Genomic DNA, 26,796 nt, shown 5'->3' on the forward strand with positions numbered 1-26,796 from the left:
TTCTGTATGAATCAAGATATGTATTTACTTCTACTTAGTGCATGTTTTGATAAATATTAAAGAAAAGTTATACTAAAACTAAGGCGTTAAACATGTACAAACTACAAAGATTATAAAAAATGCTTTTTACTTATTATTTTAACATTGTAAGATTTATTTTAACAAAGTATACTATTTTAGAGGAATTAATGTAGTTACAGAGTTTGGGAAAGTTTTAAGCTTTCAGTTCATTCCTTAAAAGAGATGACAAAATAACTTTCTTTAGCATTGTATTCGTTTCGTTTTTTCACTTAATTACGATATAGTCACATGTATTTTTAATGTCTGTTCCACACCTGAACTATTTGCACATGATGTTTTGATTTTGGGTGATTCTACACACTTATATATCTAAGATTTTAATATACATAATCAAATAAAACCTGTAATAGTAACCACACGCTACTCGTAAATACAATATGGTATTTCTAGGTTAATTGTGTTTCTTACATGAGCTAATGACATGTAATATGTGTATCAAAATAAATTCAAAGTAAAACTTAAATTTGACTATGACTAAAAAAACTTGAATAATAAAACAATCCATTTATATTATTTGAAAAACTGCTTGAGATCGCGGTGCAACAGCAGGTCTCTCTTAATTCTGGCAGATTGAGTAAAGATCGTTGACTTGAGGTGATTGTCGCTTATGAGTAAAGATCGTTGACTTGAGATCAAGCAGGTCTAAGAAGTATTATCAGGAAGTGGCCTGATCGTGAAGTAAGTCTGCAGAAATGTAGTGAACAGAATAGCAGTAGCCACCAACAAAGCCAGTGTCTTCCATGGACCACTAAGGTAAACTGTCAACAGCTCTGCCACCCACGTCTTATACTTGCTATTGCAGTGCTTCTCGATCTGTTGTCGAAGCTGATGAAACATATAAAGATTAACTGCTGGTGTTTCAATCTCATCGTACATCTTCACCACCTCTTCATCGCGACCAAGACTATGAATCAATATACCTTTAGCACGCAACTCCTTCACATCATCGCGGTGAATAACTAACGACTTCATTACGCGAAGGTAAGTTGAGATTCGAAGGTCGTTTGGGTTATGCGGGCACATCTCGTACGCAATCATGTTCAAGTATATAGTTTTGGTATTTGGGGACACCACTCTACGCACAAGCACAAGCTTACCATAGCATTGACGAGAGTAGAACTTAATGCCTTCATTCTTAGACTCGTCGTGGGTACATTTCAAGAAAATCCCTTTAGCTTTGAGTTCTGTTACCGAAGCAAACGACCGATTTCGTTTCACATAATTATAATCCTCAACTGAATCATTCTCTTTACTCCGTCTTCGTCCCATGCTTGACGATTTAGTTGAACCGAGAGCAACAGAAGCCGAAAGCGATATGAAATACGACCTGTAAAGCTCGAGAAGATGAAGGGGTTGTTTTCTTCCGAGCACCTTTTTATCCCTAATGATCACCTCGCCATAGTTTAAATAGTTAAAGAATCCGTTTAGAACATCTTCGCCATTATCCTTGGGGAACCTCAACTTTAACAAAACTTCAAGTACTATAAACGGGATCTGGTTCTCGAGCAAGAAAATGTCACGAGTCAAGTTTGCAAACCCTAATGCGCCCAAGTACTCGTTGTTTAGCACTGACTTGTCGTTTTGACATGATATGCATTCAATATAGAACAAAACAAAGCATCCATCGCGTAACATCATTTGGTTGAACTCATCATCATTGTAAGCGTCGGTAGAACCATCAATATAACACTTTCTCGCATCATGTACCACTTCAAAGACCTTGTTGTATAACGAATCAATAGTTTCTCCGGTGCTCAAACTATACTCTTTCAGTGTTATGTGTTTGTATTTCTCAGCTTGAGCAAAGCGGATTCTTGACTTATGGTGGTATGGGCCAAGTGAAACCACAGCAGGCTCGTAACAGTCACGGTTTCTTTCACCTTTCTCACCTTCTAAGAGTAATGGTGGTACTTTTTGGATGTGGCGTTGGCGTTTGTAATCATTTGTGGCCTCCTTTCCTCTAAGGCAAGCAACCCACTCCCCGATCACGCCAATATTGTTGTTATTGACCGGTTGATTATTGGTGATTTCGACTGATACAGCCTCGGTTTCAGTCATGTTCATATCAATTGTGTATGAGTACTTCTTGCTGCAGTCGAACTATGAATAAGAATGGGATGACTAAAGCAAAAATTAAGCAGATAAACATACATATTAAAATAAAAGCAAACAAATGACTAAAGCAATACTTTAGGCCCCTACTCAAATTCTCAGCCCACTATTAACTACTTGGTACTTGGCCCACTATTTTATTTACGTATAGTTTGTTCTTTTCACACGAATTGGCGATATGTTGGCGAATTAGTGTTTCTTGGAGCACAAGTCGGTGACCAAGAAGAGAAGGTTCCTTGCGAGTTGAGGCTAAGGAAACCGATTATATTGATTAATTAAATGTATTTCGAGTTTGTTTATAGTTTAGTTATCTAGTAAGTTTGTTAGGAGCCAAGGAGTACTTTACAAGCCCGGCCACCCGGGCAAGCCCATTGACGAAAGGCCACCCAGGCCCGGCGAACACAGATAACGTAGGTGACCAGGCCCGCCCACCATTCCAAGGTGTAGGTCCCGGTTTCGGGATCGAATCCGTGATTTTCATGATTATGTTCATAGATGGAAGAAGATAGAGATGATAAACAAACAAACTTTGTATTAATCCGGTAGTAAACATTACAAGTCGGCCCGATTACATGATAACCGAACTAATACCAAAGAAGTATACATCCAGGGAGAAATCAAGTGGTGATTTCTCCCGGTGAGGTCTCAAACCTCCTCTCACTCTCTTGTGTTGCAAATGACAAGGTGTTGGTATTTATACCCAACACAGGTTGTATGGTCGAAGGATCTAACTGACTGATCGATAGATCATCTGTCGATCATTCAGCTTTCGAAAGATACACATATACCTCGAAGGATGACATATCCTTCGAGGTCCATCTTCATCCTTCGATGGATATCTTTCGAGCTCATCGAAGGATATACACAATCCTTCGATGCCCTATCCTTCGACACCAAACATTATACAACCATAAATTGTCTAGCAAACACACACACGGTCAACCGAATAACCTTCTCGTTTGACCACTTCAAACGAGCGGGTCTATACACGTTCGATAGACCGTGTCACTAACTATTACAAATTCAGCGTAAAGTAAAACTAATCTATTCGACAAGCATCGGACACAAAATCTGCATCAACACAAGGGAAACCTACTGTTTGAAGGCCCACTGTGGTAAAACCTCTAACCCACCTGAAAAATATTGCACCAAGTGGGACTCCAACCCATAATCCATTAGAAGGCGATGGGTGCCTCCTCCCAAACCCATTGATCTAGGACTCATTAGCCAAAACTTGTTTGCATTTATTCTTTGATACCGCTTCTTTACTTGAATTGGTATCAGTGCCAAGTTCAAGATCAAAGAACTTGTAAAAATATTCTGGTGTTAGCGAAAATCATGAACGACGACAAGAAGAGGAGTGTGAGTCGTTTTCTTATTCTGAACCAGCCGAGTTTTAAGGGATGGATATTATATCCTCGATAACTCTATAGAGTTGTAAGAAGAGAAGATCAAGGATGGTTGAAACAATAGCACCACCAATGATGTCATCCATATGCGAGTTATATTTAATGTTCATGGTGTTTGGGACGTTACTGGACCAGGCAACGGAGATGCCAAGGAGAACAACATTGCAACCGTGTTGTTATTCCATTTAATTCCCGAAGATCATATTTTGCAGATCGGTAATTTGAACACGTCTAAAGAGATGTGGGATGCATTGAAGACCCAACATCTAGGAGCCGGTCGGGTAAAGGAGGCAAGACTTCAAGCATTATAACCAAGTTTGAAGGGTTAAAGATAGAAGACACGAGAATGATTGATGACTTTGCATTCCAATTTATCAAGGATACATCAAAGGCAAGTACATTGGGGCAAGCAATCGATGAACCAAAGTTGGTCAAGAAATTCTTGCCAGGTTTGCTAAGGAGGTTCATTCAAATCCTCGCTTCAATTGAGCAGATCTTAGATTTGAAGACTATCAGTTTTGAAGATGTTGTTGGATATTTGAAAGCCTGTGAGGAAAGAATGAAAGAACAAGAACTTAGGTAACTTAATGTTTTCTAAATCTGAATCATCTTTTAACTTTAAAAAACATGAGTCGTCTAGGAAGCGTGAAAGAGGATCCAACTCAAACCGGGGTCGTGGACGTGGATGTGATAATAACCAAGACCGTGGCAACCCGGAATCTGCTAGTAAGAATGATGATCAGAAGCAGAAGGGAAAAGGTTGAGATTATTCCGAAATTCGGTGCTATAGATGTGCCAAGTTCGGTCACTTTGTATCACACTCCATGATCGTCACAAATACTAAAAGAAGTCTTGCCTCCCTTACCCGACCGGGTAAGGAAATTAGACGAATGAGGTTGATGCATCATTTTACATTATGCAACAGATCGGTTTATTTGAATAAAAAACACGTGATACTTGCGAAAGTTGAAGCTGATTAAAAAGACAAGGATGTGTGGTATTTGTTAGGTAATTAGTGGGATTTCTCGCGCTTCGCGGCGGGATTTCAATCAATATAGGCACGGTTCCTTAAAGTATCGGCTCGGTTCTTATAGCAACCAAAAGAAATACAACCAAAAGAATATCGACACGTGTTTTACAACAATCGAAAACAATCGAAACAAATATCGATACTGGTAGCTACGTTTTTCGGGCAGGGAATCAATTTGGTCACCCACACTTGCTATAGCATATAGTACTAAAAATACTTTATTGCCACACAACTTTATTTAATCACTTTTATAATGCCACGTCGAGAAAACATAAAAAACGAATACGATACCAATACCAATATAATTCGAACAATATTGTTTCGGTTCGTTACGACAAAGAACAAAAAGATTCCCATTTGATTAAAAGATTTATCGAATCGTAGATGAAAATAAACATGTTACAACAATGTATTCAAAATTTTATATTATCTTATTCAAATAACAAAAATGGTAAACGATATATATTAATAACTGAAGGCAATGAACATGGATTAACAATAATATTAGCAACATAAGAGCATTCACATCCATTCCATCAAATAATGTGTGTGGAGTTTTTATAATATAAAAAGTATAAAAAGTGGTTGTGAGTGGAGGAGAGAGAAAATGTTATTGTTCATATGTACATTTGGGGGGCACTGTTCACCCGCTATAATTTTTTAATATATTTTAAAAGTGGTTGTGAGTGAAAGAGAGAGAAAAGGTAATGATAAAGGTATAAAAAAATATTATTTAATTGAAGATGAGATAGAAAATATAGTATTTTTTAGTGTAATTTAGGGTAAAAATATGATGAAATGAATGTGAATGCTCCAAAAGGGAATTAATACTAACATTAACGGCGTCAGATGAAACTATGTTTCCCAAAGGCCACCATCCAAACACATGTTTACCACGTGTTGCTCTATTGATACACCAGGTGCTTTTTTAATACCACTAAACCTGCCATTAGGCAGCCTGTAGTGGAGCGCGAACAAGGGCATAGCGCCCATATGGAGCCCCCCACACCGCCCCCAGGGGCGCCATGAGCAAAAAAAAGAAAACCCCCGTGAAAAATTTCGCGGCGCGAGGAAGAAGGAGATTTCCACTTTGGTCCCTGCATTTTACAATTTGGTCCCTGCATTAAAACACTTTGGTCCCTGCATTTTACACTTTGGTCCCTGCATTTTACACTTTGGTTATGATGAGGTAGGGCTTTATGACTACGGCCTCAAGCCCCATAAAGCCCCGGGGTGACGTGGCATGCCACATGGCGCATAACGCCCATTTGGGGGCTTTATGACTACACATGGCCTTATAACGTGATAGATACCCTTTTTCCTCGAATTCATTTTACTAGTGGTTTGATTAGCATCTCCGGCGAACTTCAGGTCATCCGGAGTATTGGTATTTAGTTACCGACGACAGCGACGACATTGTTCTTCCACCGAGCCAACCTCCGGTGACGATGGTGTGAGAAAGAAAGGAGATGGTTGCTGCCTATGAACCATCTGCAATTAGTGGATGCGTTGCAAAACCTAGCACTAGCGGCGACAGGTTCTGAGACGGTTACCGGCTGCCAGAATTTCAAACTGTAGAAAGAGAGGGAGAGACTGAAAAGCTTCGAAGGCCTAGCCGCCGCCTCCGGTAATGGCGACTTGGGTTCCGTCGACCCTTTCATCCTTCCGTTAAAGCTCCGACGAGCAGGGTCTCCATTGAATGTCCCGGTTTCGTTTTTCAATTATATTAAAAAATAACTATAAAAAATTATAAACATTTAATGGACACCATACAATTCACTTTAAAGTGTAACTAAAAAATAAAAAAATATATATATAAGATATAAGAATAAAAATAAAATTGACCATTAAAAGAAAGTATTGTTAAAATACTTTCAATGTAAGATATAAGAATAAGAATTAACAACAATTCGAATAGCTTGAGGTAGAAGTAATCTAATCCTATAAATACATATTGTAATTAGTTTTTTGAGTACATTTTCTTATTTGAGATTTGGGGGTTAGCCAAAACTTGTTTGTGTTTATTCTTTGATGCCGATTCCTTACTTGACAATTGTCACACGCCATGATCAAAATTCTTACGTATGTGAACTTTAGTAGGTAAACATATGTGCTATATAAGGATCATGTGAGAACTGTAAGATATGTGAGAACTGAAAATCAATGTGCCGATGTCCCATTGGCATTTAGAAACACTTAGGCTTGAAGATTTTAGGTTCAAAGACTTAAAGATGACAAGATTAAAAAGTTAATGTCGTTCCAAAAAAGAGAAAGAACTTATATCAACCAATTAAATGATTTCTTTTATTTATTTATTTTGCTTAAAAAAAAAAAAAAAGAAATGGTAAATTTGATACCCCTCAAGTTTTGGGAGTTTTGTAAATTAACTGAATCACACAATTACTTCCATATTTCTTGCTATTTTGTTAGTTTACATTCAAATAATTAATTCTTCAATGATTCCTATTGATCTAATACCTAATACTAAACATGTGCTCCCTATTTGGGGAGTGGTAAACTTACTTTTAACTAATAATGTCATGCAATGTCAAGTCGTCACTCCACTCCACATTTTGCACTCAGGCTAAAGGGTGTGGGGATCATGGTTGGTACATGATTCATCACCTACGAACATGAATGGAAGACTACACCACCCCCTTGTTTGATCCACCATGATTTGAATGGATTAAACCGTGGCAACCATGGTCCTCATTTTCATTTTTCAAGAAATCATTTCTTTTTTATTTAGACAAAGATAAATAAAATAAATAAGAGGCTAGTGGTTTAGGTCATGACCACACCCTTAGGATAGTGGTTTTGAATGGTGGATTAGAGGTAGGTGACATGACACTGACGTGGAGCGTGATGGTGGTCATAGCCTCAATCACTAGCAATGCTCAATCACATGGAGAGCGGTAAACAATTAAAAAAAATGTGATTGGTTGAAAGGGGTTGTGGTCCACCATTAACCCCCTCTCTCTCCCACCTCTCTCCTCTTCCCCACTCGGTGACTACTCACCGCCTACACCCATGGTCGGCCCTGAGGGTGGGCGGAGAGGACAACCGGCCAGGGCCCGATATTTCGAAGGCACGTTATTTAAAAAAAAATTGATATGTATATGTAAAAAAATAAATTAATGTGGTATACCCATACAAACACCAACATAGACCCACTTACAAAACTACTTTTAAGGTTTAGATTAGTTATTAGCCCATTGTCATTAGGTTTAGACCTCTCAATACCCAATTTCGTGGGTGCACGAATTTTCAGGGCCGGCTCTGTCTACACCCCTCCCCGCTCACCGATTAAAGGCCGGCAACACCTCTCCGACCGGCAAAGCCCCTCCCCGCATGAGTTCCCCGAACCCACTCCTTCCACCCTTAGATTCCAATACATAGAACAATTATAAAGCAAAAACCGATACATTGATTACACCTAGAGAGAGTGTGTGTATGTGTGAGAGAGAGAGAGAGAGAGAGAGAGAGAGAGAGAGAGAGAGAGAGAGAGAGAGAGAGAGAGAGAGAGAGAGATATCATACCTTGGTGCTACTGAAGACATATATGGCTTGCTAGAAACGCGGAAGTGATGTAAAGAAAGCTTAAGGTAGATGGTGACTATATAAATAGCAGCAAAAGTGTGGTTGCATGCAATTAATTAAGTTGAGAGATCGAATAAGTAATTTGCTTGAAACTAATTTGGCATTGATTCTACTTTAATCTGCTTTCAATGATGCTTTATTCCAATTTGGAATTGAACTTATCTTAAACTATGTGTTTAAAAGCAACTCTTAGATCCCATATTCCCACTTTAATGCAAAAGAAAAAGGAAAAAAAAAAAACTTGTAAAATACATTAATGTCTAGCAAGACAAATACATTTGTAAAACTACTCTTTTTTAATAGCCAACTGAACTTCATTCATATAAAATTGGAACCCAAATGTTCTCAGCCAGAAGCTGCTGAAACATAATACAAAAGAGAAAACAAACCGAAAATAAAGCAAAGGGAAAAAAACCAAACATCACACCTACTGATTGAAACTAAACTCCCACCATTGTTGTTTTGTTATCGTACTGTGTTTTGATCTTTGTATCACGCCTTGAAGGGATGTGTCTTTTATTTCCTCGATGATCATTTGTACCGTACGTTGTCTACCCGAAAAAATTTGTCATTTCTGTTCTTCCATAAGAGCCACATAGTTTGTATTGCAATCGCGTGTAGAATCTTCCTTGTGCTACGGCTTCTGTGGCTTTCTAAGATAGTTTGCAGCAGTTCCTTTACGTTATTAACAGTGTTTGCCATCGGTAATCCTGTCCACATCTCCACAGCTTCCCATACTCTCTTTGCGAAGTTACATTTCAGCAGGATATGAGCTGCATTTTCTTCATCCGCACCGCAGGTTTTGCATATCGTGTCCTGTAAAATCATTCCTCTGCTTGCTAATGCTACAGCCAATGGGATTTTTTCGTCAATTGCTCGCCAAACGAAAGCTGTACTTTTACCCGACACCCAGTTGTTCCAGCAAAACGTATTTGGTGATGAATTTATATCCAAGTTTCAGCCCAAAGTCAACCTCACGTTTCTGACGCTGAAATCCTCATTCTCGAACTGTTTCCATAACCACACGTCGTCACTGTTGGTCATTGTTTGTTGCTGTAGACGCTGCTTCATCGACTCCATTTCTTCCTTTTCCACTTCACTATTCGGAGCTCTACTCCAGGCCCAATCCCACAATACCCCCTGTTCATAATCCTATAAACCTCTTGTACTTTTGCTCTTTTCCTTGAAGATAACTGATATAAACAAAGGAATTACAACTTCAATGGTTCGCTACCGATCCACGTGTCTACCCAAAATAAATTTTTATCCGGCCCCCTTCCCACTTTGCTACATAAACTAGTGTTGATATTAATATTCCTCTTTCTGAAATCTTTTGCTATTTCCCCAATATTCTTCCATACACCTATCTGAGATTTTTTTAACGGTACTGGTTCCACTTTCCTATGACTTCCATGTATCGATTCTATGACTTTTGCCCATAAAGTATTAGATTCCATCTTTATTCTCCACCACCATTTAGCTAGAAGAGCCAAGTTCATGTCTCTTAGATTCCCTATCCCAAGTCCCCCAAAATCTTTCATGGCAACCACTCTTTCCCACTTTACCCACCTAATTTTGTTGTTTATATTACACCCCCCCCCCCACATAGGAATTTCCTACGAATTCCTTCTAGTACTTTTAAGACGCCAATAGGACATTTATAAAGTGAGAAATAGTAGTTTGGTAAACTACCCAATGCTGATTTTATAAGTATGACCCTCCCCGTAAAAGAGAGATTCTTTGCCTTCCAACTAGAAAGTCTTTTATTAAAAAGATCAATAATTTCCTTCCAATGGATAATTCTATTCATATTCGCCCCGACTTTTAGACCGAGATATACAAAAGGAAATTTACCCGCCCTACAGTTGAAAAAAGATGCCATATTTTTTTCTTCCTCCTCATTAATACCTACACCATACAAATGACTTTTTCTCGAATTTACTTTGAGACCTGATATTAGATAGAAAATGCGAAGAATTCTTTTGAGATTCTTTGTATCATTTTCCTTCCATTCACCTATAAATATTGAGTCATCCGCATATAACATGTGTGTTAAATATGGGCCGTTCCTAGGAAGTTTCACCCCTTGAAAGATATTGTTTTCTTTAGCCTTTACCATCATAACATGTAAGGCTTCCATAGCAATAATGAAGCGAAAAGGGGACAAAGGGTCACCTTGTCTCAGGCCTCTTTTATAATGAAATTCCCTCGTTGGTGAACCATTCACCAAAACCGATCCTCTACCCGCGAACAGTATACCCATAATCCAATTCCTCCACTTAAGGAGGAAAGCCCATATGTGCTAAAATTGAGATCAAGAACTTCCAGTTTAGAGTATCATAGGCTGTCTCAATGTCAGCTTTAAAAACGAACAAACACTTCCCGGCTTTTTTTGCATAACCCACCACTTCATTTATAACTAGGGGACCGTCAATAATGTTCCTATCCGACATAAAAGCCGACTGAACATTTGAGACAATACTCAACTCTACTAGCTAACACTTTTGAGATTATTTTATTTATCACCCCAACAAGAGATATAGGTCTAAAATCCGATAGAGTAATAGGATCAATTACCTTTGGGATAAGGGCGATAAACGAGGCACTGCAAGAATGATGGATTGAACCGTGTGTGTAGAACTGATCCATGACTTCCATAATTAGAACCTTCATATCCTCCAAGTACGATTTGATGAGCTTGAATGTAATCCCATCCGGTCCAAGTGATTTATCTATCCCACAATTCCAAACTGCATCACGGACTTCCTGAATCGAGAATTTACTAATCAAACCTTCTGCTTGATCCTCGTTTAACCTTTTAAAACCCCCTGAACCTAATCTCGGCCGAACATTCACCGGTTCTTTGAATTTCTCTTGAAAAGCCGCCAAGAAGTGAGACTTAATCTCCTTTGGGTCCGTAACCCACTCCCCACCTATCCATAAACCGCTAATCTTATTCCGAGCAATATGGTTATTTACAATTGAATGAAAATAATTGGAATTTTCATCACCCAAATCTATCCATTTCAGCTTCGCCTTCTGTTGCAAGTCTGCTGCTAACTTCTCATGCCACTTTTTTGACGTTATCTTTACTTTCTTGCCAGAGTTCTGTCTCCGAAACTAATAATAGTCTGTTTTCCGCTAAATCATCCAATTAAAAGAACTTATTATGTGCTTCCACCAATTCTTTCTCCTCTGTTTCCTTGTTATTTTTTCGCCACTTTTTTAATTCTTCTTTTATCTCCTTGAATTTTACTACCACAACTTCATCTTTGAATCTAGAATCGCAATACTTACTCTAACCCCTTTTCACGGCCTTGTCAAAACCTTCCAAACTGAACCAGCTGTTAAATAGCCTGAACGGTGATGGGTCGAAGCTGTTATTGTTTGTTGTTAAAATTAATGGACTGTGATCAGAAATCTTTCTGTTAAGGGCCAATAAGGAAGCATTTGACCATTTGCTCATAAAATTGTCACAAACCAAAACCCAATCTATTTTACTAAGTTTGAGCCATCTCTGGCTAGAAAAGTATACTTCATCCCCCCCCCCCAATATTATATTCCTAGAAACCTCCCCTGCTAATGAAACTATTGAAGCACATAGCACCGTCTTCATCAAATTGGGAATTTAGCCTTTCATCAGGAAATCTAACCTCGTTATAGTCACCCAACATTATCCACAAACCCTAATTGAATTTTTTGCTACCAGTAATTCCTCCCACATTCTTCTCCTATTTGCTTTGACCGTTGACCCATATATATTCACAATAACTAACTCCACATCATCCCCTACAATCCTTCCTTTTAACAATATAAAATTTTGATTTTTTACCCCTGACTCCTTTTTAAACACTTGTGGATTCCATAATGATAATAACCCCCGAGATCGACCTTCCGCATCCACTTTAGAGAACTCAAAACTAGATTTATCCCAAAAACTTCTAATTTTGTTTACAGGTAAATCTCTAAACTGGGTTTCTTGTAAAGCTAGAAAAGATAAATTGAACTTACCTAGTAGACTTCTCACTTCAGCTGCTTTTCCTGCCCCTCCTGCTCCTTTTATGTTAAGAGATCCAAAATTCATTGCTGAATGACATCCTCCTGATCTGCGATTACCGAATTCCTGACCATCGACTCGTGTTTTTGCAAATCAACCCCAATTTGTGTCCCTACTTTTACTGTTGCTTGGACTTCATCGTTCACAACCTGATCATCCGGCTCATCTGTATCGACGCCACCTATCTTCAATGAACTGCTTCCACTTGATTGTTGACGCTCCGTTATAATCTCTTCTTCCCACTCCGAATCCACACCATCCTCTAAACTATCTCCTTTAAACTCATAATAATTTAAATCCTCCTCTGTAATTTTGATTTTTCTCTTACTTCTCTTTTTATTAGCTTTCTTCTTTTTAAAAAGAATCTTCTTTTTTGGTCTAGTTCTTGAATCATCGGAAATCTCAATATTTAGATCATGTATTTTATTCTTACCTACCACGCTTTGAGGTTTGAGTGAGTTGGAACGGGCTTCGGCCAAAGTAATTCTTTTTCTTTTCTTTAGGGCTGCACCTTCAGGCCCACCGGTTATTGGAGTCTTAAATAATTCATCAATGCGCCCATATCCTGATAATGGGGACCCATCAGTTGCTGTCGGCTCCTCTGCATTAAATGTTGCCACATTTTCATTAATATTAGATTCATTAACTTGGGCATCCTCGTACTCTGGTCCACCAAACTGTTCGAATTCACCACCTGACTTTTCATTATCCGCCTGTTCATCACCCATCGGTCCATTCCCCGGCAACTTTTCCGGTATCGGAGCTGACCCACCGTCATCCTCTTTCTCCATAGAATCCGGTTGTGGCTTATCCTCTTTTTTCTCCTGTTCTTCATTAACCTCTTGTGTGTATGTCGGAATATCCGTTTGGTTCGCCTCGTTTACAAATTCCGGTACCCAGTGTTGATTGAGCTCTGAGACCCACACATCAAACAGCAAGTTCTTCCGATTAATCGTTATTTTATCTTCAATCGTAGTTTCGTTTTTTACTAATACACCAATCATATCCTCATTGAAACATGCATCGTTTTCGTCTGCATCTGATTTCCTTATGACTCTCCCGTATCTTTCTTCGATACATTCGAAGACAACATCCATCCATACTTGCAAGGGAACTCCTCTTATCTTCAGCCACGCGATCCGCTCGAAGGATATTTCTTCTCCATACCATCTTGTTATGCTGTTAAACCATTCTTCCCAGATTTTTTCCTGCTCCATCAGTTTCCGGTCCATCTCCTCCTTCGAATAAAAAATAATTAGTAACTTCAATCCACCGATGTAACGGACCTGTGAATTCTTCAGACCCAATCTGTTCTTCATTCGGCTAACCCCTCTTAGTGCCTCGATGTCTTTCAAATCTCCAATTATGGACCTGCCTTTCCATTTCTTAAGTGGAATGGATTCATTTGTAAATGATAAACAACTCTCCTTCTCTTGTTTTGGCGACTTACCCGCTGCAACGTCTGCCCAGGAAACCCCTCGTCTCAAATATCCATTTCTTGAAGACTCCGGCTGGTCATAAACTACATTCACCGGATCCTTTCTTTTTTCCGCCCACACCTTATTCTGTCCTTGGAACGAATAAAAACGTAAACTTTTATGGTACAATCTTTCTCTTTGTCAAGATTTTCAAATATATCATATATATGGTTAAGGAGTTGTTTCACAATCTTTATCTTTGACCGGGTAAGTGATAAAGCATTAAAAGGTTTAAATAAGTAAGAGACTTTGAACTAATTAGTGAGCTAGTAAAGTGTTATTTAGTTAGATCTTCGATTAACTGTGAAGAATGACTTTTTGTTACCCCTCTAAACTACTTTGTTCTAAATTAAATATATATGTTTGTTCATTCTCTAATAATTTTTCAGTCTTTATATATCTAAAAGTAAATTGTCATCTTAATCCCAGGCTAAAATGTCACTTTAGTCCAAATAGTTTTTTTCTTCTCTGTGTCCCTGACTTTTCTCATATTTTATCAATTTGATCCTCTGACCTAACTCCATCCAAAATACTCAGTTAAGTAAAGGGGTATTTTGATCACTTTACTATTATATTTTGTTTTTGTCATTTTCATCCAAAACATTTTTCACATTATTTTTTAATCACACACACACACACACATATATATATAGTTAGGGTAAAATGAAAACTTATACGGGTTATGAGAACTTAGAGAACTCGGCCTTACGAAAGGTTTATCGAAATTTTTTTTACCAAAAATCCTAAAAATAATCAACTTTTCCCAAAAAAAAAAAAAAACTAAACTAGTTTTTTACATGCTTATGTTATGTCATCAAGCTGCTGTAAGGGGGCGAAAAACACCACTTCAATTTTTTTTAATTTTTTTACAGCAGTTTTTTGTAACATTTTAATCTAAAGGTGTGAAATACATGAGGGCAAAACTCGCACGTGAAGGGTTTTCCCTTGATCTTGATCCTATATATATATATATATATATAACTAGATGTGAAACCCGTGTGCAAACATGGGTGGTTTTTAGAAACCATGCATACCACATTTTATTAAACAATGAATGATTATACATTTTTTAAGGTTTAATTAAAAATGGATTATAAAGTCATGGAAACGACATGCTAAACCAAAATGAGATGGTACCAAAACTTGTTATCTATTATAGACAACAATAAACTTAGATTATACGTTAATACATACTTTAAATAAGTCTACTTCCCTTGTCCTATCCAAAAAAAAGATTAGCTACCCATTGACATTGTAACATGTTTATACACATAACTACATACAAAACATGTCTAAGAAGCTAAATTACTACTACCGAGGAACCAAATGTACAACCACAAAAAAACTATCACATCAAACATTGTTTATAAACCTCCAACCAAAGCAACATTCATGAAGAGGGCTTTGTCTTTTTCACAATATTCACAACTTTTGTCAGCTTCAGCAACTGAGTAGAGTTGTGAAACTCAAAAAAAAGTTCATCACCAAATACAATATTGCAAGATCTCAGATAAGCAGATAAGCAGGCTGATGCGTGTTGGTGTGTATATAATTTTTGATGTATATTTAAGCCCTTTTTACACTTTTAGCCAAGTTTTAAATTTATAAAACACGATACTCACTAACACTAAACACACATATGGGCAAGTGCACCCATCGTGGACGTAGTATAGTATTGGTAAGATACCGAGGTCGTCCAAGGACACAAGAGCTTTTAATACCGGTTTATCCTCAACGTCTAATCAAATCAAAAAGTTAGAAAAATGTTTTAAACTAAGAAAAATAAAAACTAACTAAATGCTGAAAATAAAAATAAAATAAAAACAGATAGACAAGATGAATCACTTGGATCCGACACGTGTATTAGTATAACCTTTGATTATTTTCGCACTTTTGCACTTGTTTAAGAGATTATCTTAGTTATTGTAGTAGGCCCCTCTTTTGAAGGTGACGTTACCCTCAACCCAGTAGTTTGAGTAAGCAAGGATACAATCCTAAAGGGTCGGATTATTGAAAGATAATGAATTAAGTTATTAATGCAAATTGTGGTAGGCCCCGCTTCTGGCGGTGACGTTACCCTCGGCTAAGTAGTCTGAGTCAGCAGGGATACAGTCCTAAATAACCGGGTTATAGTATTAATAGTAGTTAACTTATGAGGGGGTCAAAGAGTTTGGATCCCCGCCATCCAATACCTATGGGCATTGAAGGAGATCCTACTAAATTTGACCCAGGTCCCAAGCAGGACCTCTAAACGCTGAACAAGGGCAAGACCCTTACCAAACCGTTCCCTTAACCCCCGACCAGGTAGCCAACATACCTCCATATAGACCGTGGAGATATGAATGGTGAAAATCTTTTATTTTATATAGACAGTAAAATAACGCCAAGACACCACGGACAAACGATAAGGAAAGATCACCTTCAACATAAGTAACTAGTTATTAAAGTCATTAATACAAAACCAAATAAAAAGTGCAAAAGATTAAAAATAAAAAGTATTATACTAAACACTTGTCTTCACCAAGTGATGTAAGAGACTTAGGCAAACATGGCCTTGATTGTCAAGAACTCTTACGATCAATCTTGGATCCCGAGACGACTCACACACTCTATGATGGACAATGGATGATGGTGGTGGATGATGGTATTATGGTGGTGGTGGGTGGTGGATGAAGTGTGAGAGAGGTGGTGTGCCAAGGGATGAGAGAGAATGAAGCCAAGCTCCTCTATTTATAGGCTGAACAGAAGGCTGGACACGGCCCCGTGTCCGCTGGACACGGCCCCGTGCCCGCCTGACACTCTCTCTCCTCATTAATTGTAATTGCGAATTACAATTAATGCGCCTGCTGTACTTTCACCACGCCCCCGTGCTCGCTGGACACGGCCCCGTGGTGGGCAATGGAAGCTTCTATTGGTTTGTCTTTTCTGCTGCTTCCTGGGCACGCCCCCGTGTTCGCTGGACACGGGGCGTGTTCAGACTCTGTTTCTTCCTTTTTGCTTTGGGAGGTGCCGTTGAGGGTCCGGCCAGTCTACTTTTGTTCCTTTTCTTGTATTTATGGTAGAATTAGTGGTCTTTTTGCTTCTTTTGTGATTTTGAGCTCATTTCATCCTGAAAATACAAAAGGAAGACAAAAACACTCTTTTTCCAACATTAGTACTTAAAAAGGGTTAGTTTTATGCCTTAATTGATGTGTTTTATATGTTGCATTTTACACACATCACAGGCCATCCAACAAATCCGTACATGAATCTAGTAATGGCTTTTTCAGATCTTGTCAACAGCTCCTGGACTTCACATTTCAGGTTTTGGATCATGACAGGCTTAAGATTATTAGTACGCAGACCTAAGGCAGATGATACATCTGATGGCAGACGTTGAAAAGTAGAAAATTGAATAATGGATTTTCTAAAATACTGATATTAACTGAAATTGTTGAAATAACGAAACAAATTAAGGACTGCAAAAAACTTACAAGCATGTGTTCAGCTTGTTTGGTGAAGTGTGATCGGATGTCGATGGTCCGGTCAAAGATACATTTATAAATCCCAAGTTACCTCAAACAAATAGTTAGTGGCAGTCGGGGTGTCGAACCACGAAGAGTCTGTGGTCTGTGTCAGAATCCGGGTGATTACAGATTTCAAAATAATTTATGAAGCTTGCTATTTAATTATTTGTTTGTTTGTTTAGTTGAAAAGATATCGGGTTGATCCGACAATTCGCTAGTAACTATGACAATGGTTCATTGACTGACTATGATTGCAAAACTTAGTTGATTAGTTAAAAATAATATAGGAGAAAACGAATCACACCCGGTTGCGAATTAATAAGTATCTAGAGTTATTTAACATGAATGGTTTGATTATTTTATGAACACCAATGACTTCTTGAGTTTATCAATTGAAAACCTAATTGTAGGCATCAACAATTATCTAACATACGCAAATGGTGCAAGAAAACCTTCACAATATGAATTAAAGACAATAATATCTTTTATAAATCAAGAACAATGAACATACCCTAGCACAAATCAAAACTCATAGCAGTAATCATCTCTCAATATCAATGATGCAAGAAAATCTTAACAAATTCAAGTTCAAAACAATACTAACAATCAACCCGCACAATTTCAATCAAAAGATTACAAAATGTTTGTATTAAACCAAAACATGAAAAGCAAACCCTAGACAACTCACAACCTTTCACCCGGGGATGATTGTGAAGAAATTAGCCACTCATGGTTGATGATTAATCTTCAAAACTTGGTGGAATATGATAATAGATCAAATGGAACCTTCAAAAATCTCTCAGAATGGCCTATGGCCTATGGAAGTCTAGAATGGAGTGTGAAGATAGATATTTGAAATGGGTTCTTAACTAAAGTTTTCCACAAATTCACGCTAGGACCAGCATCTGGGACGCTGGTCTGGGCATCTAGGACGCCGGTTTCTGAAGTCTTTGTCCGGTTTTCGCCGTTTAGCTCCGTTTTTTCGCTCCCATTCTTCCTAACTTTATTCCCAAGCTCCGTTAAGCTTTAAAAATACACCTTAAACATGTCAATGCCTGCAAAATACAACCTCAAAGTAGTGTATTCTAAAACTCAATTTCACACAAATCAGTAAAATTAAACACGTTAAGCTTTTGAAATTCACCAACCCGTCATAGTGTAAGACTAGCTTTGGAGTGGATGGTACTGAATCGAGCTTTTGAACTTTAGACGCTCTGTGAACGGCTTGTTTACCCTGCGCAATGGTCTTGCCGCGAATTGCGATTATTTTCAACCTATGTAAATTAATTTAGACTATAACAAATCTGAATTTTTGAAATTATCTAAGGTTCTTTATCAACACAAACTATGTTTTCAAGTCAGGTTTGAAGTTTAAGACTCAATCATACTGAAGGATATCGACATATCGAAACAATAATAAAATAGGAAGTTTAAACTAATAAACACTTACATTATATACAACACTTGGAGAGGCAGGGGTGTTATTTTAAATATAATAACAACTGTTGCCACCACCACCACCTCTACCCACCTGCCATCTCCACACCCCCCCCCACCGTTCCCCAAATCAAAAGCCGTATCAACCATTGTTGTCCTCTCCGCCAGAACAAAATGACGATGACATGCCGAAACCAAAGGATTCGTAATCATAACAATATACAAGTATAAAGGATAACGACCAAATCAAACAGATCCACAACTATGGAATATGCATATGTTTATTGGTGTTGTTGTCAGCTTCCTAATTACCCTTCGGCTCTTTTACAACCTTTTGGCCCTCGTGAGTAGTACTTACCAATTACCAACCTTCTTCTTGAACTTCTTCTTTGCATTTAAACAGAGTAAACTGCCAAAATGGTTCATGAGGTTTTGTCACTTTTGCCACTTTATTCCAAAACTTAAACCTTTTGAATCTGGGTCTCCGTGGTTTCAATTTTATCGCCATTTTCATCCAAAATAAAAAATTTGGTCAGATTTTTTTGCAAACATCCAACTTTTTTGTCTTTTTCCTCCCTTTTAATAAAGGGCAAAATGGTCTGATTTTTTAATTTGTTATAATAAAATATTAAAAGACCATTTTGCCCTTCATTAAAAGGGAGAAAAAAGACCAAAAAAAAAAAAAAAAACTAGATGTTAATTGAAAAATCTTACCAAATTTTGATTTTGGATGAAAATGGCAACAAAATTGAAACCACAGGGAGCAGATTCAAAAAGTTTGAGTTTTGAACTAAAGTGACAAAAGTGAACAAACCTGAGAGACCATTTTTACAATTTACTCTTTTAAACATGACTCTCTGAATCAAAGTTGGTGTTCCGATGGTAGATGATAGAAACCTGAGCATGATAAAAACAAAATAAATTGCTTGCATGATGTATAACATAAAGCAACAAAACAACACAATAATTCTCTAACATTTCTTTCATCAACAACATAACAGATACCTAGAAGAAGCAAAACAATATTAACTCAATATATGGTTTCAGCAAAATGTTCAAAGTGATTGCATACCCATTTCCTAGAGGGCTTGTCTCGATTATATTGAAGCCTGAGTAAGCAAAGCTCTAAGGCTTTCTAGCATCGTAAAATGCAAATGGAATAAGCTATAAAAACATGAAGCACACTAAATGTAAGGATTAAAACAAGTTTAGAGTTCTTAACACTTTGTCACCACCCGATCTGACCTGTTAAATTAAAAGCATTAGGGTTTAGGGTTTAGTTTTTAGGTTTTAGCATAAGGTTTAGGGTTTAGTTTTAGTATTTAGGGTTTAGAGATTTTAGTTATTGTTCAATGAGCCGTTCCCAATGCCGCTAGAATAAGCTCAATCAGCATTCATTTGACCCGGTTTCCTACACTTCTTAGGTTAAGTATATATATTTTTCATAATATACATATATGTATAGTTTAAAAATTAACTAAATCTATATGTGTATAATTCAAAATTGACAATATACATATATGTATGGTTGCAAAAGTCGCTAGGCGCTCCCTAGTCGGTCGACTGGGGAGTTGAGAGTACTTGGCATAGGCGGAGAGTACTCGGGGAGTACTCGGACATGTTAAATTATAAAGAAATTAGTTTCCGGAAATTAAATATATGTCTAATAACATAAATTTACTAATATTTATAACAAAATATGTGAAAATGATATTCATTATTTAATATGATAGTCATATAAATTATGTTTTATTATTTTTTAAGTCAAACTCGGCCCGAATTGACCTACTAGATCCGATTTTGGCCGAGTTTGACCGCGTTTGATCGATTCAAGTAATTAGGCGGAGTTAGAGAAAGTCGCCTCGGCAACCTACCTTGTAGCGACTACTCGGCCTTGGAGAAATATGTGGTTTAGAATGCTTCTCAAGTTTCTCAAATATGGTGCTCTTTTCTTAGGATCCCTACCCTATCTATTCTAATATAATAAAGTGATTTTAACTTATGTGTCATATATACATAAAACCACCCCATTATTTTGACAAGTGGCATTTCTTCTTTCATTATTTTTAAAGTTTACATCTGACACGTGTCTTTGTTAAACTCGCGAGATTTTCATCAGGATCCCCACGGTTCTTTCCAAACCCTATTCACTTCTACGCCTTCATACGTTCCTAATCTATCCATTTATTCAAGCCTAATCATCTTCGCAAGATCTTATAATCTTCTCCATCGCCGTCCAAGAAGTTCCTGATTCTCGATTTTTAGTCAAGATACCACAGGTAAAGCTTCTTTAGTTTTCGATTTTGCATGCTTTTTGAGGTTTAATTTCAAGATTCTATGATCGTTTTGTTGGGGTTTGTTTGAATTTATATGAAACATTCGTTTAGGGTTCGATTTTCATATGATTTAGGGTTCGATTTCATATTAAACATTGTTTAGGGTTCGGTTTTCATACGATTTAGAGGTGGCAGTTTGATTCATTTACTTTTTGAAACATGGGTTATGTTAATAACCATTTCAGGTCCTTAGGTTATTAACGAATCAACATGCAATTTGATTCATTTACTTTCTGGTTGTTTCATATCAACTTTTTGAAACGTGGGTTATGTTCATAGCCATTTTGATTCAAGGTACAATTTTGCAGCTTTCTGGTTATTATTATTATTATTATTATTATTATTATTATTATTATTATTATTATTATTATTATTATTATTATTATTATTATTATTAGTATTATTATTAGGCCACTAGGGGTGGTTCACTAGTGATGGATTCTATCACTCCCACTCTCCAATCAAATCATGACATGTCATCAACCAAATTTCTATCACTAGTGATAGAAATGTAGGAGGGGTGGAATCACTAGTGATGGAATTCTATCACTCCCAATTTTTTTAATTTTCATTTTAAAATTAGAAATTAAAAATAAAACACTAAATTATAAATTTCATTAAACTTTAAAAATAAATTACATAACCAAATAAAAAAAAAACAACTAAACCGGTGGCATCTCCCAACCCCACTTTGCGCAAATCGCGCGCTTTTGTTCAATGACAATTGACTTGAACGGTTCGTCGAGATGGGCGTGGTTTTCACACAAGATTTTTAAATCATTTTGTCTTTCAATCGTTTTCAAGTGTTCCTTGTACGCCTGCTCCCGTTCAACTTTTAGGGACATCATTGTTTCTTTTCTTTGTTCGGCCTTCTTGAATTGGGTCATTTTCTCCTCTTCGATTCTAAAGATCGACTCCGCCACCGCCTCCTTCCCTTTGCTTGACGATTCACCACCTCGTCTGCATCCCGTGTTTCTTACTCTCCGAGATGTGCAAATACGCCTTCGTCAACGAGACCTCCTCCTCGCTCGTCCAAGGTTGTCGGCCGATTGGAGCGATTTCTTGAACCTCAACATTTTGTTCTTCTTCCTCTTCCTCTTCCTCCGCTTCTTCTTCCTCTTCATCTTCCTCGTCCTCGTCAAGACTTTGTTGTGGTTCACGTGGTCCATTCCACGCTTTTGCAAAATGATGAATGAGGGTGTTGTCTTCTAGTAGAGGGTCGAGTGTGTGGGGTTGGGTTTGATACGTTTGCGATTGAAATTGGTGAGGTTGAAACGGTGGAACGAACGGTTGGTTATGGTACGTTTGCGATTGAGAGGGTGGATATTGTTGGGTTTGAAAGGGTGGATATTGTTGGGTTTGAAAGGGTGGGACTTGGTCGGGTTCGTCTTGCAACCTAAATCGAGCGGGCTCACCAAGATTCGCTCGAACCTTGGGCCTTATTTTCTTCGTACCCGAACCGCCACCTCTTTTTTTCGATCCACCACCTCTCTTGCTTGAACCTTCCATATTTCTTGTAAAAATGAGTGTGAAAATAGTTGAGAGTTTTTTTGAATTTTTTGTATTGAGTGTGAGAATTGTTGAGAGGTTTTTTGTATTGAGTGTATTGAAATATGTGGGATTTTATATAAAAAAAACAATATACAACGGTAAAATGGATCCAAACGGTCAAAAAAGCAACGTTTAAAAAATAACAACGGTCAAAAAATTGCAAAGTTCAACGCGTGGTCAGGTTAACGCGTTAAAAGATCAACGCGTGGTGGGACTAGTGGCGGCGGTGTACCGTTTCAAGTTCAACGCGTGATGAAGGCCATCACGTTACCGCCCCGGGTGCTCTTAGTATTATTATTATTATTATTATTATTATTATTATTATTATTATTATTATTATTATTATTATTTTAATTTTGTATGATTATGTTACGATCTGATTGTGGGATTGTGGATTTGGATTTTGGGTTTTGAATCATTAGTGGGGTGTATGTATGATTTGTTTTTTTTTTTTTTGGAATTTTAATGCAAATTATTATTCAGGTTAAGGTACAATTTTGCAGTTTTTTTTCTTTAATAATATATAATTAGGTTACGAACTGATTGTGGGTTTGGATTTTAGGTTTTGAATCTTTAGTGTGATGCATATATGATCTGTTTTTTTATATATATATAATGCAAACTATTGTTCAAGTTAAGACTACGAATCCGAAGAAGTATTGTGTTTGTCCCAACACCGGAGTTGTTTCACCTAAATCAACATGTGAAATTATAGGTGACATTTTTTTTTCGTAATTTAGCTTTTCTATTTGATCTGTGGTTGCTGGAAATTGCTAATTTTAATCCATATGCCTCTAAAAGTTGTGTGAAATCACCATTAAGGCTATTAGTTGGGGCCACTAGAGTGCTTATTTGATAATTATGAGAGAATTAAGCTTAAGCACTTTAAAGTAATGGGTTAAAAAGGTTATCATAGTTAATGGGCAATCCCCGTTATCTCTTAATTGAGTTTAAGCTATTGGTCATAAAGATAAATGAAATTGTATGGTGCATTTTAAATATTAATTGAATTAGTTTCAAAAAGTTTTAAGATTAACTGAACTGCTTAACGTGTTTGTTTAAGCATTCACTTAATTAGGGGTGCTAAATGGGTCGTGCTTTCGGGTTTAACCCAACACAAACCCGAATATTGTGTACTTGTGTCGAACACATGAACCCGAAAGAAATGTGTATTCGTTGGCTCACACGAACATGACCAGTTTAGACGCTAATTTTGGTTATAACTCAAAGCTAACTTTCTCATAAGACGTAGATGTTGAAATTATTGTTGTTGTTGTTATTATTATTATTATTATTATTATTATTATTATTATTATTATTATTATTATTATTATTATTATTATTGTTGTTGTTGTTGTTGTTGTTGTTGTTGTTTTGTTATAATTTTGGCATTAGTATATTAACAATGCAAGCTCAGAAGGAGGCTCCTCCACTCATGCAATGTAAAGACAAGTTTCTCCTTCAGAGTGTATGTAACTGTAGGCTCAGGAGCAACCACAAAGGATTATGTTAATAACCATTTCAGGTCCTTAGGAGGATGCTTCCAGCGTACTTTCAGCATATGAAATCCTACAAAATAAGGGGGTAATGAAAATGTCCCATGCTAGCTGCACTTTTATTTGTGGTGTTTAGTCTTAATTGTTGCTTTTCTTTCGTAATTTATATTGTCCTTTTTATTTTCGGACTAAGAACGTAATTTGCCCAATTTATATTTGAGAAAACAGGAGTGTGCATGAAAAGATAATGGATATGCTCCCTGGCGCAAAAATGCACCTTTCACATGGGCTATAAAATGGAGAGTTTGCTGAGTGTTGTGGAGATCAATGCTATGGATAATAATGTATTTGATACCAAGGAAAAAAATATGGACCAGATTTCCTCCGGAAGGATCGAAACATACTCCACCTCGTCAGTCGTGTGATTTTAAATTTAAAGTCTATTGTCCATCGGTTTTCAGGTTAGTTGATACTCTTACTTGATTTGCTAAATAAATATCATGGTATGTTTTGCGGTTTTGGTTGATTGTAGTTTTTATTAAATGATATATATGGTTTAAGGACACTTAGGAATTTGTTTAACGTGGATCCAGTGGATTACATGTTATCAATTTGCAGGAATGAGGCTCTCCGGGAGCTCTCATCTCCTGGAAAAAGCGGCTGTTTCTATTACATGACATCCGATAACAAGTATATGATAAAGACAATGAAAAAGGCAGAAGTTAAAGTGAGTCGATTCTTCCCGTCTAATTCACGTTCTTTGTTACTTGATGTCAATGATTATAAATGTTGTATATAAAGAAGTTTTTAGAGATTTGTAATTTGTATTTGTATCTATAGATTTCTTAGTTGTGATAGTAAATATGATATATAATTATAAATAAAGAATCTACAATTACGATATGTATTTATTTTTTATAACTTTCTATTTCAGTTTTTTATGTTACCCAACCCCGTGTACCACACGGGTTTTAACCATATATATATATATATATATATATATATAAAGGCCTGATAACGTATAATATTCCTTAACGTACGAGCGTACGCTGTGAGATTACGCACGTTGTATAACTCAAAACCCTAATCATGTATGTTGAAAAGACATAATTATGCATGTTGAAAACCATAACATACTTCATTACATAAGTATAACATGCATTATTGGGGTTTTGAGTTTTACAACATGCGTGATTTCACAGCGTACGCTCGTACGTTAAGCAATACTGTATTTTACACTTTCACTATATATAAATAGGGATTGGGTAAAATGAGAACTATCACTAGATAAGAGAACCATAGGAACCATTCTCAACCCTTGATCAATGTTGTTTGTGTGGCTGAGATTCACCCAATATGTCACATGCAATTATTATTTTTGTCTCATTTGTAAATATAGTTTTTAATGTGAAAATGGCGATTTCGTCATTTTCTATACTAACTTTTTGACAAGTGGGTTTAAATATCTCCATGTGTTATAACACATCATATTATGTCGATGTTTAAATAAAAAAAATCAATTCTTTTATATTATTAATGTCTATCATATATATATATATAAACAAAAGTTTAAAGTATCTCAAATTTGATACAAATTTAATTCTATAAAGAAAAATACAAATAGCTATTAATAAAAAAATCTAAAATCAAGTAGTCGTCCATTTCTAATATATTTTTGAGCACAAAATCCAAACTTGAAAAAAACAGTTTAATTAGAAAACTATATATATATATATAGAGAGAGAGAGAGAGAGAGAAAGTGTATAATACAAATCCCCTAGTCATACATTACTTACGTGATGCCCATAGCCATACACGTGTCCCTGATTCATTTTTATTAGACAAGGGTATATCAGACATTTCATTCAATCATAATCATCTGACGGCAAGTTAGAGAATTCCATCAACAAGCAAGCAGATCACGAGTTCGTTACACAACCATCTCTCTAATTATGATCCGTATCAGTTCGAAAGTAGGGTTTGATTGATCCGTATCAGACGAAACACATATGTCGATTCCAAAAATGATGAATTCGTCATTTATCATGTTTATATGGGTTGTTATCAGATGGTTACGGTTGAGGGACGTCGTTTATATTTGATTTTGAAGGTTTTTAATGTTATTAGATTGTAATGAGATTGAATTTAAAATGTTTCAACTTGTATTTGATGATTTTAACAAATCGCATGTGTTGAGTTTTCATAAGATGCTCGATGCAATAACTATCTTAAGATGCTCGATGGACATGAAAATGATGTTTCTTTCATCGTTTGAATGACGTTGTTGATTTTGTATATTTGTAGTTTTATGTTCTAGTGTTTTATTTAATAAAACATGCAAGTTCTATATGTTCCATATAATTCGCATGTTGTGTTATGGCATGTGATTTAATTTCGCATGTTTATTTTCCATATTTTGCATATTATAAATAATCCAATGTCAAACATGCGATTTTACACTTCAAACATGCGATTTTGAAAACATAAATGTAATTTAACAAGTATAATAATCCAACAGCAAATCAACATCAAACAAGTCTATTTTTGCCTTCCAATAAATGCTTTCAACCTTAATGGGATTTTTTTATCCAAATCTTTGATATACCTTTCTTTGTCCGGCCTTTTATTGAAAGCAATTATCTCTTTAATTATTTGTTGATGCCCCACAATGTACTCGGATAGAATGATCTTACTGATATATCTG

At 36.6% G+C, this 26,796-nt stretch overlaps 1 protein-coding gene and 1 long non-coding RNA gene across 2 annotated transcripts; one reads left to right on the forward strand and one right to left on the reverse strand.

Annotated features, from left to right (window-relative positions):
• Positions 1-442: 442 nt before the first annotated feature.
• LOC110865316 lies at positions 443-8,265 on the reverse strand. Its single transcript, XM_022114560.2, has 2 exons — positions 8,172-8,265; positions 443-2,170 (listed from the first exon to the last, which is right to left on the reverse strand). The coding sequence occupies exons 1-2, from the start codon at positions 8,189-8,191 to the stop codon at positions 724-726; spliced, it is 1,467 nt and encodes a 488-aa protein (XP_021970252.1). The 5' UTR covers positions 8,192-8,265; the 3' UTR covers positions 443-723.
• A 15,737-nt stretch (positions 8,266-24,002) lies between these two features.
• On the forward strand, positions 24,003-24,824 carry LOC110865317. Its single transcript, XR_002550534.2, has 3 exons — positions 24,003-24,180; positions 24,321-24,553; positions 24,654-24,824. It is a non-coding gene; the product is annotated as an uncharacterized LOC110865317 (long non-coding RNA).
• Positions 24,825-26,796: the final 1,972 nt, after the last annotated feature.

This window comes from Helianthus annuus, chromosome 6 (genome assembly GCF_002127325.2).
Source record: "Helianthus annuus cultivar XRQ/B chromosome 6, HanXRQr2.0-SUNRISE, whole genome shotgun sequence".
NCBI lineage: Eukaryota > Viridiplantae > Streptophyta > Magnoliopsida > Asterales > Asteraceae > Helianthus > Helianthus annuus.